This window comes from Manis pentadactyla, chromosome 14 (genome assembly GCF_030020395.1).
Source record: "Manis pentadactyla isolate mManPen7 chromosome 14, mManPen7.hap1, whole genome shotgun sequence".
Classification (NCBI taxonomy): Eukaryota; Metazoa; Chordata; class Mammalia; order Pholidota; family Manidae; genus Manis; species Manis pentadactyla.
Window position 1 is genome coordinate 40,184,619 of NC_080032.1, and position 13,693 is coordinate 40,198,311.

Below are 13,693 nucleotides of genomic sequence, written 5' to 3' on the forward strand. Positions count from 1 at the left end.
CAACATATGTGAAACAAATACTAACAGAATTAAAAGGGGAAATAGAATGCAATGCATTCATTCTAGGAGACTTCAACACTCCACTCATTCTGAAGGACAGATCAATGAGACAGAAAATAAGTAAGGAGACAGAGGCAATGAACAGCACATTAGAACAGATGGACCTAACAGACATTTACAGAACTTTACAACCAAAAGCAGCAGAATACACATTCTTCTCAAGTGTACATGGAACATTTTCAAGAATAGATCATATATGAGGCCACAAAAAGAGCCTCAGTAAATTCAAAAAGACTGAAATTGTACCAACCAGTTTCTCAGACCACAAAGGTATGAAACTAGAAATAAATTATGCAAAGAAAATTAAAAATCCCACAAACACATGGAGGCTCACAACATACTCCTAAATAACCAATGGATCAATGACCAAATAAAAACAGAGATCAAGCAATATATGGAAACAAATGACAACAACAATTCAACACTGCAAAATCCATGGGACGCAGTGAAGGCTGTGCTAAGAGGAAAGTATATTGCCATACAGGCCTACCTCAGGAAAGAGGAACGATCCGATATGAATATTCTAAACTCACAATTAATGAAACTAGAAAAAGAAGAACAAATGAGGTGCAAAGTCAGTAGAAATAGGGACATAATAAAGATTAGAGCAGAAATAAATAAAATCAAGAAGAATAAAAGAATACAAAGAATCAATGAAAGCAGAAGCTGGTTCTTCAAGAAAATAAACAAAATAGATAAACCCCTAGCTAGACTTACCAAGAAAAAAAGAGGCTATACACATAAACAGAATCAGAAATGAGAAAGGAAAAATCACTACAGACACCACAGAAATACAAAGAATTATTAGAGAATACTATGAAAAATTATATGCTAACAAACTGGATAACCTAGAAGAAATGGACAACTTTTGAAAAATACAACCTTCCAACATGGACTGAGGAAGAAACATAAAATCTGAACAAATTACCAGCAATGAAATTGAACTGGTAATCAAAAACCTGCCTAAGAAGAAAAGCCTGGACCAGATGGCTTCACTGCTGAATTTGATCAAACATATAGTGAAGACCTAATACCCATCTGCCTTAAATTTTTCCAAAAAGTAAAAGAAGAGGGAATATACCCAAACTCATTCTATGAGGCCAGCATCACTCTAATACCAAAACCAGGCAAAAACACCACAAGAAAAGAAAATTACAGACAAATAACCCTGATGAACATAAATGCAAAAATACTCAACAAAAAATACATCAAAAAGATCATCCATCATGATCAAGTAGGATTCATTCCAGGGATGCAAGGATGGTACAACATTCTAAAATCCATCAACGTCATCCACCACATCAATGAAAAGAAGAACAAAAAGCACATGATTATCTCCATAGATGCTGAAAAAGCATTTGACAAAATTCAACATCTGTTCATGATAAAAACTAAACAAAATGGATATAGAGGGCAAGTACCTCAACATAATAAAGGCCATATATAACAAACCCAAAGCCAACATTATATTTAACAACAAGAAGCTGAAAGCCTTTCATTTAAAATTGGGAACAAGACAAGGATATGGAGGCCTTAGCCACAGCAATCAGACAACACAAAGAAATAAAAGGCATGCAGATTAGCAAGGAAGAAGTTAAACTGTCCCTGTTTGCAGATGACAGATATTATACATAAAAACCCTAAAGAATCCATTCCAAAACTACTAGATCTAATATCTGAATTTAGCAACGTTGTGGAATACTAAATTAATACGCAGAAATCTGTTGCATTCCTATACACTAATGATGAACTAGCAGAAAGAGAAATCAGGAAAACAATTCCATTCACAATTGCATCAAAAAGAATAAAATACCTAGGAATAAACCTAACCAAGGAAGTGAAAGACCTATACTCTGAAAACTATAAGACACTCATGAGAGAAATTTAAAAAGACACCAATAAATGGAAACACATCCCGTGTTCATGGATAGGAAGAATTAATATTGTCAAAATGGTCATCCTGCCTAAAGCAATCTACAGACTCAATGCATACCAACAGCATTCCTCAATGAACTAGAGCAAATCATTCTAAAATTCATATGGAACCACAAAAGACCCCGAATAGCCAAAGCAATCCTGAGAAGGAAGAATAAAGTAAGGGGGATTATGCTCCCCAACTTTAAGCTCTACTACAAAGCCATAGTAATCAAGACAATTTGGTACTGGCATAAGAACAGACCCACAGACCAATGGAACAGACCAGAGAGCCCAGATATAAACCCAACCATATATGGTCAATTAATATATGATAAAGGAGCCATGGACATACAATAGGGAAATGACAACCTCTTCAACAACTGTTGTTGGCAAAACTGGACAGCTACATACAAGAGTATGAAAGTGGATTATTGTTTAACCCCATAAACAAAAGTAAACTCAAAATGGATCAAAGACCTGAATGTAAGTCATGAAACCATAAAACTCTTAGAAGACAACATAGGGAAAAATCTCCTGAATATAAACATGAGCAACTTCTTCGTGAACGCATCTGCATGATCAAGAGAAACAAAAGCAAAAATCTACACATGGGACTACATCAAATTAAAAAGTTTCTGTATGGCAAAGGACACCATCAGTAGAACAAAAAGGCATCCTACAGTATGGGAGAATATATTTATAAACTATTTATCTGACAAGGGGTTAACATTCAAAATATATAAAGAACTCAACATGCCTCAACACCCAAAAAGCAAATAACTTGATTAAAAAATGGGTGGAGGATGTGAGGAGACAATTCTCCAAAGAAGAAATTCAGATGGCCAACAGACACATGAAAAGATGCTCCACATCACTAATCATCAGGCAAGTGTAAATTAAAACCACAATGAGATATCACCTCACACCAGTAAGGATGCCCAGCATTGAAAAGACTAAGAACAACAAATGCTGGTGAGGATGTGGAGAAAGGGGTACCCTCCTACACTGCTGGTGGGAATGTAAGTAGTTCAACCTTTGTGGAAAGCAGTATGGAGGTTCCTCAAAAAACTAAAAATAGAAATACCATTTGACCCAGGAATCCCACTCCTTGGAATTTACCCAAAGCATACAAGTTCTTAGATTCAAAAAGACATATGCATCCCCATGTTTATCGCAGCACTATTTACAATAGCCAAGATATGGAAGCAACCTAAGTGTCCATCAGTAGATGAACGGATAGAAGATGTGGTACATATACACAATGGAATACTATTCAGCCATAAGAAAGAAATCCTACCATTTGCCACAACGTGGATTGACCTGGAGGACATTTTGCTCAGTGAAATAAACCAGGTGGAGAAAGACAAGTGTCAAGTGATTTCCCTCATTTGTGGAATATAAAACGAAGCAAAACTGCAGGAACAAAACAGCAGCAAACTCATAGACTCCAAGAAGGAACTAGTGGTTACCAAAGGGGAGGGGTGTAGGAGGGCGGGAAGGGAGGGAGGGAGAAAGGGATTGAGGAGTATTATATTTAGTACACATGGTGTTACGAGTGACAGGGAAAACAGTGTAGCACAGAGAAGCCAAATAGTGAATCTGTGGCATCTTACTACACTGATGGACAGTGACTGCACTGGGGTATGGGTGGGGACTTGATAATATGCGTAAATGTAGTAACCACATTGTTTTTTCATGTGAAACCTTCATAAGAGTGTATATCAATAATACCTTAATAAAAATTAAAAAAAAAAAGTACTACCGAAGGTAACCAAAGAAGACCCACCATAAGTAATATAGGAGCAATAAAATAAGAAACCCAAAGCAATACAAGAGAATAAACTGCTTATAATTTTAAAAAGCTTAATTGAATTTTAAAAGACTTGAAACTATATACTGGAAGTGTACATTGCATACTTGGGAAAATCAACCCAGATTGGGAAACACTGAACTATACAATAGTAAATAAACAGAAATCTAAAGAAAAAGAAAACAAATATTTTAAGCATCTCAGCAACAATTACAAAATACACATTCTTTTTAAGATAGGTTGTGCTGAGCCATAAAATAAGATTCAATGAAACTAACTAGAATGGATTTAAATTAGAAATCAATAATAAGAGACTAACAAATTTCAAAATTTGATAATTCAAAAACATAGTTCTTCAAGCATGCTTTGATTTAAAAAACTCCCAATAACTCATTTCAAAGAACAAATCACAAAGAAGATTAGTGAATATTTCAAACTGAATGGTAATGAAACACAACATATCAAAATTTGTGGGATGTAGTGAGAGCAATACTTAGAGAGAAATTTATAGCTTTAATTGCCTATATCAGAAGGAAAAAAAGACTGGAATCAGTTACTAAAGTTTCCAATCTAAGGAAATAGAACAATTAAGCCCAAAAAAGTCAGGGAAAGAATTATGATGAGATAAAAAACAAACAAGAAATTAGACAAACAACAGGAAAAAGATGACTCAAAAGTTTTGAAAATTCATATATTAGCAAGACTAGAACTCAATAGTTTATTACAAAGAAACAAAAACCTTACCTTGGCCAATTCTGTAATTTTACCAAAACCAGGCTTCCAAGAGGGAGCTGTGAATAGACTATCTTAAATCCACTTTGATGAAGCTGAGACTCTTCAGGAAAATCTTCTTCAGAAATAGAGCACTCATTGTATCTTGAATCAGTGTTCATGAAACAGTACCATGGTTTGTTGTGATCAAGTCTGGCTGCATCGTCATTTGATAACAATCTCCATTTCAAACAACTTTCATTCTCACACTGAATCCACACTTTGTTTACAAACGTGTTGTTTTCCACTGAGGAATCCATTGCAGTGCTACAGTATCCTACTATTATGTTGCCATCAATTCTTCTTTTTCCATAAATGCATTTACTCTGTAAAGTAAAGAAGAGGACAACAAAAAATAAAGATTCAAGAGTATAAGGAGACAACATTGAAACCAAAATCAGAGAACTAGCTGTTTGATACCTTCTTTGCCCACCTCCTCTTTATATCCTATAAAGACTATACATTTTGGATGTGTTATATTTCTGCCTACCCAGAAACAAAGGAACAAAATAGAAGCATCAATCAACATAGGTATAAAATACTCCAAAATTAAATGTAAGAAAAGTATAATGGAGAAAAAGAATAGTAGAAGGTAACTATAAAAGCTATTGATCTAACACACATCTGGCAGATAATCCAATACTTCTGCCATAATAGCTAAGTCTTATTGAATACTGACTATGAGCAAGGAATTATTCTAAATGCCTTAGGCACACAATTTATATAGTCTTCCCAACAACATCAGTGCAACCATTTTTACAGAGAAAATTGAAGCTAAGGAAAGTAAAGCAATTTGTTTCAGGTTACCGAACCAGTATATGGTGGAGTCATGTTTAAATGCAGGCAGGTTGGTTCTAAATTCTGTGATCTTACTTACTAGCCTGTGCTTCTCATGTGTGTGGGGGGGGGAGGCGGGGTTGTGTGGCATGATTTGATGATCCCTTTCTTTTTCTTATTCAGAGAAAAATTAAATGCAACAAAATATTTCACCACATGAAAATCTGAAATTTGTTTTTAAAAATTAAAGGAATATTTTACTAATAGAGCATTTTTTCAGTTTTATTATGAAAATTTCAATCATGTAAAAAGTTAGAATCATATGATTAAGCCTCCAAATTCTAGTGTCAATAATAGCAATGTATATACTAAAAAATAATAAGTAAAATATAAGTAAAACTAATTATAGCAAATTATTTTGCAATACAAAAATCTATTTTAAAGAAGACTTCAATATACCACATTCATGAGTTAGTAAAACACTATTATCCAAGTGTAAACACTGTTTAAAGAAGCCCTTAACTCATGGGTCAATCATATATTTAGAGACTCATTTGTTTATCGTGTATCTTTCCAGGGCCACTACAAATTGCTTTAGAAAGAAATTAGCTAATAAATATCAATAGCCATACTATTCACAACTTTTGACTTATTAATCCCACTCATGGAAACATATCCAAAGAAAATAAACTTACAAGAAATTAACCTATTCATACAAAGACGAATAATATTCCCTGTGGCACTGTAAATCATATGGAAAGAGTGGAAACACCTTAAACAGGGAAAATTAAATCTAGCAGAAATACAAAACTTTGCTAGGATACACATTAAAAAAAAATCTGTTTAAGCCTTTAACTGGTGCAGAATTTTATGAGGAGCAAGACTGTAGTTTAGATTACAACTGAACTGATGTCTTTTTCTCTACTCTCTGGGTCAGTAGGCAAGAGAGCAGAAGTTACTGAGTCCACACTTTGGAGTCAAATTAGGTGTGAACTCCTGGCTCTGCTAATCACCATTTGCCCTTGGGCAAGATATTTTGCATTTCACATCACATGTAGTGTTCCTTGTGTGTGTGTTTAACAGCTTTGTTTCTTTACGTCCAATCCTTATCTTCTTTTACTATTTTGCCTAGGATACATACAATGTTACATAGAAGCCATAATAGTAGACATCATTTTTTATTTCAAAGAGAATGCTTTTTACTATTGACTACAAAGGTAAATATGTATGTATGTTTCTTGTAGAAAGCACCAAAAGGTTATAAAAATTGTTTTCCTTCAATTACCAGTTGATTAAGAGGATTTTTGTTTTGTTAATCACAAAGTAGTGTTGAATCTTATCAAATACTTTTCTGTATATATTGAGGCAAACATAAGGTTTTCCTTTTCAAGTATGTTAAATGTTATGTTGTACTAATGGATTTATTAATAATATAGTTGCATTCTGAGTAAACCCTACATGGCCATATGTCATGAGATCTTTCTCTTTAGCAGACATTGCTGTACTCAGTTTTAATAATAATTAAGAATATTTCATATATGTAAAATTGGTCTAATACTTTTAATTCTTCATTTGTCTTTGTCTGGTTTTGATATTAAGATTAAAACAGCCTCATAAATTCAAGTATAGAATGTCCTCCTCCTTTGGAAAGTTTGCCTAAGGGAGGAATTTCCAATTCTGTCAGACATTTAAGACTTCTAGTGTATCTACTATCTCTCATTATAGTTCTTTCACTCTGCAGTGTGTTTTTTACCCTCTCTTTTTTCTTCATTTATCTTGTCAGTGATTTTTAAGTAACCAGAGTTTCAGTTTCCTCATTTATTTTTGGAACTTTATTGGAATTCTATTTGGAATCCTGTACTTTATTCCCTCCTTCCTTCTACTTTCTTTGGACAGTCTCTGTTGATCTGTTTTGTTGAGTTGTTGCTTAGTTAATTGATTTTCAGTCTTTTTTTTTTTACTTTATTAATTTTAATAATAAAGAAACCACCATTTCACTCTTTCATTCTATGAACTTGACTATTTTAAATACCCCATATAATTGGAATTGTGTATTTGTCTTTCTTAACTGGCTTATTTCACTTAGCACAATGTCATCCTGGTTGATCCATATTGTTGCATATTGGAAAATTTCCTTCTTGTTTGAAGTGGAATAGTCCCTTGTATGTTTTCTTTATCCATTCATTCATCACAGAAATTTAGGTTGTTCCCATATTGTCGCTATTGTGAATAGTACTACTTCAATCATGGGAATTCTAATTTGTCTTTGAAATCCTGATTCAATTCTCTTGGATAAGTTTCCAGAAGTGGGATTGCTAGATCCTATGGTAGTTCTATTTTCATTTTTTTAAGGAACCTCCATACTGTTTTCCATAGTAACTGCATCATTTAGTATTCCCACCACATGTGTACAAGTTGCCAATTTCTCCACACCTTTACTAGAAAGTCTTTTGACTTTTTGATAATAGCCAATTCTAAAAGGTGTGAAGTGACTGATGACTGTGGTTTGATTTGCACTTCCCTGATGATTACTGATGATGAGTAACTTTTCATGTACTTGATGGCATATCTTTGTATGTCTTCTATGGAAAAATGTCTATCGAGGTCCTTTGCCCATTTTTTAACTTGATCATAGCGTTTTTTTTGCTACTAGTTGTAAGAGTTCCTTATATATTTTATCTAACATATCTAATAAATATACACATATATTTGTGTATAAATATGAATATATGTATATATCCTTATCAGATAAATAGTTTGCAAACATTTCCCTATGTATTCTTACAGGAGTTTTACATGTAAGTCTTAATTCATTTTGAGTTACTTTTTGTATATGGTTAAGACAAGACTCTAAAGTTCATTCTTTTGCATGTGGCTATCCAGTTTTCCAACACTATTGAAGGGCTATCCTTTCTCCATTGTTTATTTGTGCTGCCTTTGTTGAAGGTCAGTTGACCATTTACACATGGGTTTATTTCTGGGCCTTCTATTCAGTTTCACTGATCTGTGACTGTTTTCATGCCAATAGTATACTATTTTGATTACTATAATTTGGTAACACAGTTTGCAATCAGGAAGCATGATGCTTCCAACTTTGCTCTTCCTACTCAAGATTGCTGTAGCTCTATGATTCCATACAAATTTTAGTATTGTGCTTTTCTATTCCTATGAAAAATTTCATTGGAATTTTGATAGGGATTGCACTGAATCTGTAGATCACTTTGGGTAGTACGGATATTTCAACAATATTAATGGTTCCAATCCATGAACATGGGGTATCTTTCCATTTATTTGTGTCTTCTTCAATTTCTGCATCAATGTTTTACAGTTTTCAGTCAACAGGTGTTCTACTTCCTTGGTTGATATTATTCCTAAGCATTTTCTTCTTTTTGATGCAATTGTAAATGGAATTGTTTTCTTAATTTCTCTTTCAGATAGTTTGCTATTTGTATGGAAATACAAATGATTTTTGTTTGATGACTTAATATCCTACAACTTAACTGAGTTCATTTTAGTTTTAATAGTTATTTTGGTAGAGTCTTAAGGGTTTCCTATATAAGATCATATTATTTTGCAAACAAACTTCACTTCTTCCTTTCTGGTGTGAATGCCTTTTATTTCTTCTTCTTGGCTACTTGTGCTGGCTAGGACTTCTAGCACTAAGCTGAATACAGGTAGTAAGAGTGGGCACCCCCATCTTGTTCTTGATCTTAAACACTTGCAGCTTTTCATGATGAGCATGATGTTGTTGTGGGTTCATTATAATAAAAGTCATTATTTTGTTGAGGTACATTCCTTCTATACCTAATTTGTTGAGTTTTTATCATCAAAGGGTATTATATTTGTCAGATGATTTCTCTGCATATATTGTGGTATATGTTTATGATTTGAATATGTTGAACTATCCATGTATCCCATTTGATCATGATGTATGACCGTTTTGATCTGCTGTTGAATTCTGTTTGGTAACATTTTGTTGAGAATTTTTGCACATATGTTTGTAAAGGATACTGGCCTGTAATTTTCTTTTATTGTAATATCCTTATAAGGCTTTGGTATTAGGGTAATGCTGGCTTCATAAAATGAGTCTGTAAAGATTCTCATTTCTTCTATTTTTTGGAAGAGTTTGAAAAGGATTTTCACTAATTCTTTTAAGTATTTGGTAGAATATTCCATTGAAGCTATCTGGCATTGGATTTTCTTTTTTTGTTGGGAGATTTTTTGATTACTGATTAATTTGGCTTACTTGTTCTCAGTCTTTTCAAATTTTCTATTTCTCCATGATTCAGTCTTGATATGTTGTACATTTCTAGGAATTTATCCATTCTTCTAAGTTATCCAATTTATTGGCACATAATTGTCCATATAGTCTCTTATGATTCTTTTTATTTGTGTGGTATCAGTTCTTTTTCATTTCCAGTTTTATTTATTTGAGTCTCTTTTTTTCATTAGTCCAGCTAAAGGTTTGTCAATTTGTCTTTTCAGAAAACCATGTCTTCCTTTGACTGATCTTTTCTACTATTTTTGTCATCTCTATTTCATTTGTTTTTGCTCTGATCTTTGTTATTTCCACCTTCTACCAAATTTAGGTTCAGTTGCTGTTCTTCTAGTTCCTTATGGTGTAGTTAGGTTTGGTATCTTTCTTTTCTCTTAATATAGACATTTATAACTATAAACTTCCCTGTTAGAACTACTTTTACTGCATCCATAATTTTAGTATGTCGTGTTTCCATTTTCCTTTCTGTCAATATATTTTTTTACTTCTCCACTAATTTCTTCTTTGACCCACTGATTGTTCAACAGTAGGTTGTTTAATCTCTACATGTGTCAATTTTCTAGTTTTTCTCCTGCTACTTTTTTTAAAACTATTTTTAACTTCTAATTTATTATTTTTTTAAAACTGTTATCTTCTGTGTGTATCTACTACAGGTTTTTCTCCTATTTGTAGTCTCATATCATTATGCTCATAAAAGATGCTTGATATGATTTCAATCTTCTTGTATTTGTTAAAGCTGGTTTGGTGGCCTATGCATATTATATCCTGGAGAATGTTCCACGTGTATTCTGCCATTGTTGGATGGAATGTTCTGTATATGTCTCTCAGATTCTTCTGGTTTAAAGTATAGTTTAATTCCAATGTCACCTTATTGATTTTGTGCCTGGATGATCTATCCGTTGTTGAAAGCAGGGTACAGAAGTCTCCTACTACTATTATATTTTTGTGTATTTCTCCAATCACATCAGTTAATGTTTGCTTTATTATTTACATATGCCAATACTGGGTGCATTCATATTTTTGTTATAGCCTCTTAAAGAATCAACCCTTTCATCATTATATAATAACCTTGTCTTTTTTTATAGTTTATGACTTAAAGTCTACTTTGTCCAATATAAGGATGGCAACCCCTGGTCTCTTTAAGTCTCCATTTGCACAGAATTTTTTTCTCCTCATGCTTTCACTTTTCATTCTACGATTGGAGAATTAGTCCATTTACATTTAAAGTAATTTTTAATAGGTAAAGCTTACTATTGCCCTTTTGTTAATTCTTTTCTGGGTGTTTTGTAGATCTTTTGTTCCTTCCTCTTGATCTTATCTTCTGTGATTTGATGATTTTCCATATGCTTTGATTTCTTTATCTTTATCTTTTATTCCTACAATAGGTTTTTACATTTTAGTTACCATGATGCTTACATAAAACAGTCCACTTTAAGCTGGTAACTTCAGTAACATACAAAAGCAGTTTATTCTTCACCCCCACTTTTTTCATGTCATAATTTATATCTTTTATATTGTTTATCTATTAAAATTCTAATTATTGTCATTTTTAATACCTTTGTCTTTTAACCTTTATACTAGGTTATATGTGATTTACACACTACCATTATATAGTATTCTGAATTTAACTATTTATCTTTACCAGTGAGTTTTATACTTTCATGTTACTAATTAGCATCTTCTTATTTCAGTGAAGTACTTCTTTTATAATTTCTTTTAAGGCATGTCTAGCAGTGATGAACTCCTTCAGCTTTTGTTTGGGAATATCTTTACATCTCCTTCAGTTCTGAGGAACAAGTTTGCCAAGTATTCTAAGCTGGCAGTTTATATCTTCAAGGTTTATGCTGAAAAAATAAGATAGTCTTGGGAGTTGGAAGGGGTTCCCTTGTATGTAATAAGTTGCTTTTCTCCTATAGCTTTCAAAATTCTAACTTTTGAATATTTGATTTCAGTGTTGAGTCCCTTCAGATTATCTTGTTTTGGACTTTCTGGGCTTACTTGACCTGGATGTCTTTTTCTTTCCCTAGGTTTTGAACGTTTTTAGCCATTATTTCATTGGATAATCTTTCTTTTCCTTCTGGGACTCTCATAATGTGTTCATTTGTCCACTTACTTGTGTCCTATAAGTCTTTTAAGCTATCTTTAGTCTTTTTCATTCTTTTTTTCCTTTTTGCTCCTCTGATAGGATAATTTACACTGACCTGTCTTTGAGTTTGCTGATACTATCCTGTTTGATCTAGTCTGTCACTGAACCCCTCTACTGAATTTTTCAATTCACTTATTGTATTCTTTAGCTCTGATTCCTTTTCAGTACTTGTAATATTTCTCTTGTTGAAATTCTCATTTTGCTTATGTATTGTTCTCATGACTTCAGTGAGTATGTTTATGGTCATTATTTTGAGTTATGTGACAGGTAAATCATTTCTCTCTTCTGGTTTTATCACTGGGGTGAGCTGGAGGGAGAAGGCACAGAAGTTCCCACTCTGTTCAGGCTCCCATAGAACTACTAATGATGTACCCATCAGCTTCCAGATGCAGGCTAATTAGAAACCTGGCCCTTGGGCAGCAGCTGGGAAATGATGTAGTCAAATTCCTGCCAAGAATAAACTGGAAGCCTTGTGTCTTTGTCTGCTACCTCTATGCTGAGGCTGAGGGGATAGTGGCAAGAAGTACTCACACTCTGTCAAAAGTTGCCTCTTTGTTTGCTGTGGCGAAGGGGGTCTTGTGAATTTAAGCCCTTTTGGTTTTCTGAGCTAGGTGACTTGGGAGCCAGTCCCTCATGTGGTGGCCATAAAAGTTGGGTGCAAGACGTGTAGTGAAACTCCTTCTAGGATGAAGCTGGAGACTTACTTTCATCACTGGAGTGAGTGAAAAGGGAGGAGGTGAGCAAAGTGAGAGCAGAATATTCTATACTAACATTTAATATAAAATTTGGTTTTTCAGGCTCCTGGAGGAGTCAAGCCAGCTTCCAGATTCAGCCTGACCCTCAGGCAGCAGTTAGAAGTATGTAGTCAAACCCCTTCCAGAGAGAAATAGGTAAACTTGTGTCTACAATAAGCTGAGGGGGTATAACCATGGTAAGTGTTCACACTTCCACTTAAAACCTGTTCTTTTTTAAATATGGTTCTGAGGGACTTATGAATGCTGAGTCCCACTGACTTTCAGAGCTAGGTGACTTGGGAGCCAGTCCCAAACCATTTGCTCTCAGGGGAAAGATGACAGTTGCGGGTACCCTCCCAATTGTAAAGTACTCTGCTGGTGGTTGAGGGGGTAAACATGTCTCAGTTTGTCTACTTGTTTCAATGTGTGTATTTTCTTAAGTGAGCTGACATGTAGGAGTCACTGAACTAGTATCCATATTTCTCTGTGAAGAAATTGACTTGTGCATAGCCATTTATTCAGTGCATCTGTGGGAGGAAGAATGTCAGCAGCCTCCTATTCTGCCCTCTTGCTGACATCCTTTATATTTTGTTGTCTTTACTAGTGCCAGGAAAATATTAAATATTAGTAATGACAGCAGACATGGTTTTGTTATCATGACTTTTATAATATTGAAGCATAAATATGGTCATCACAAAAAGGAATAAATTAAAGTCATTTTTGTTAAGGCTTTCCCCAGCTTTATGTTCCAGGACACCATCATCCATCCTCCACAAGTCCCCAGAGTGAGTTGTAAAGAAGTAATAGGAGGAGGACATCTTGGCTGCTGGATGAACTGCCAAAACCAAATATAAAGAGAGATATGGAAGATTCTAAGTCTAAGGCCAGCATTGAATGTCTGTGTGGACAAGTAAGTTGCAGTTAAGAAGCTGGGGTGTAGCTCTAGAAACAGTGAAATTATCCATTACAAGTTCATTCCAGTATGTTCTATTTATATATTTTTTAATTTAATAAATAGGAAAAATAGGCCTTATTAATAATTTAACTTAAATTGATAATGGAATCCTCACTCAGACCATATGTAACTGGTTATATGTCCTATGTGGTATGTGAGGCCTACTGTTGGAAAGGTGGAGATACCACAACTGAAAGTGTTACACAGAGGTTCTTCAATTACCCATTCACTTTTGCCAGTTGCAAAG

The 13,693-nt window shown here is 34.0% G+C and overlaps 1 protein-coding gene across 8 annotated transcripts in view; it reads right to left on the reverse strand.

Annotated features, from left to right (window-relative positions):
• The window catches only part of ZCWPW2 (zinc finger CW-type and PWWP domain containing 2), a 163,247-nt gene that overhangs the window by 114,071 nt on the left and 35,483 nt on the right, over positions 1–13,693 (reverse strand). For all 8 annotated transcript variants that reach the window (XM_057491403.1, XM_057491400.1, XM_036886145.2 and 5 more), the window contains exon 2: positions 4,532–4,884. In XM_057491403.1, the coding sequence (XP_057347386.1) occupies positions 4,532–4,818 (287 nt within the window). In that variant the 5' untranslated portion in view covers positions 4,819–4,884. The remainder of the gene's footprint in view (positions 1–4,531; positions 4,885–13,693) is intronic.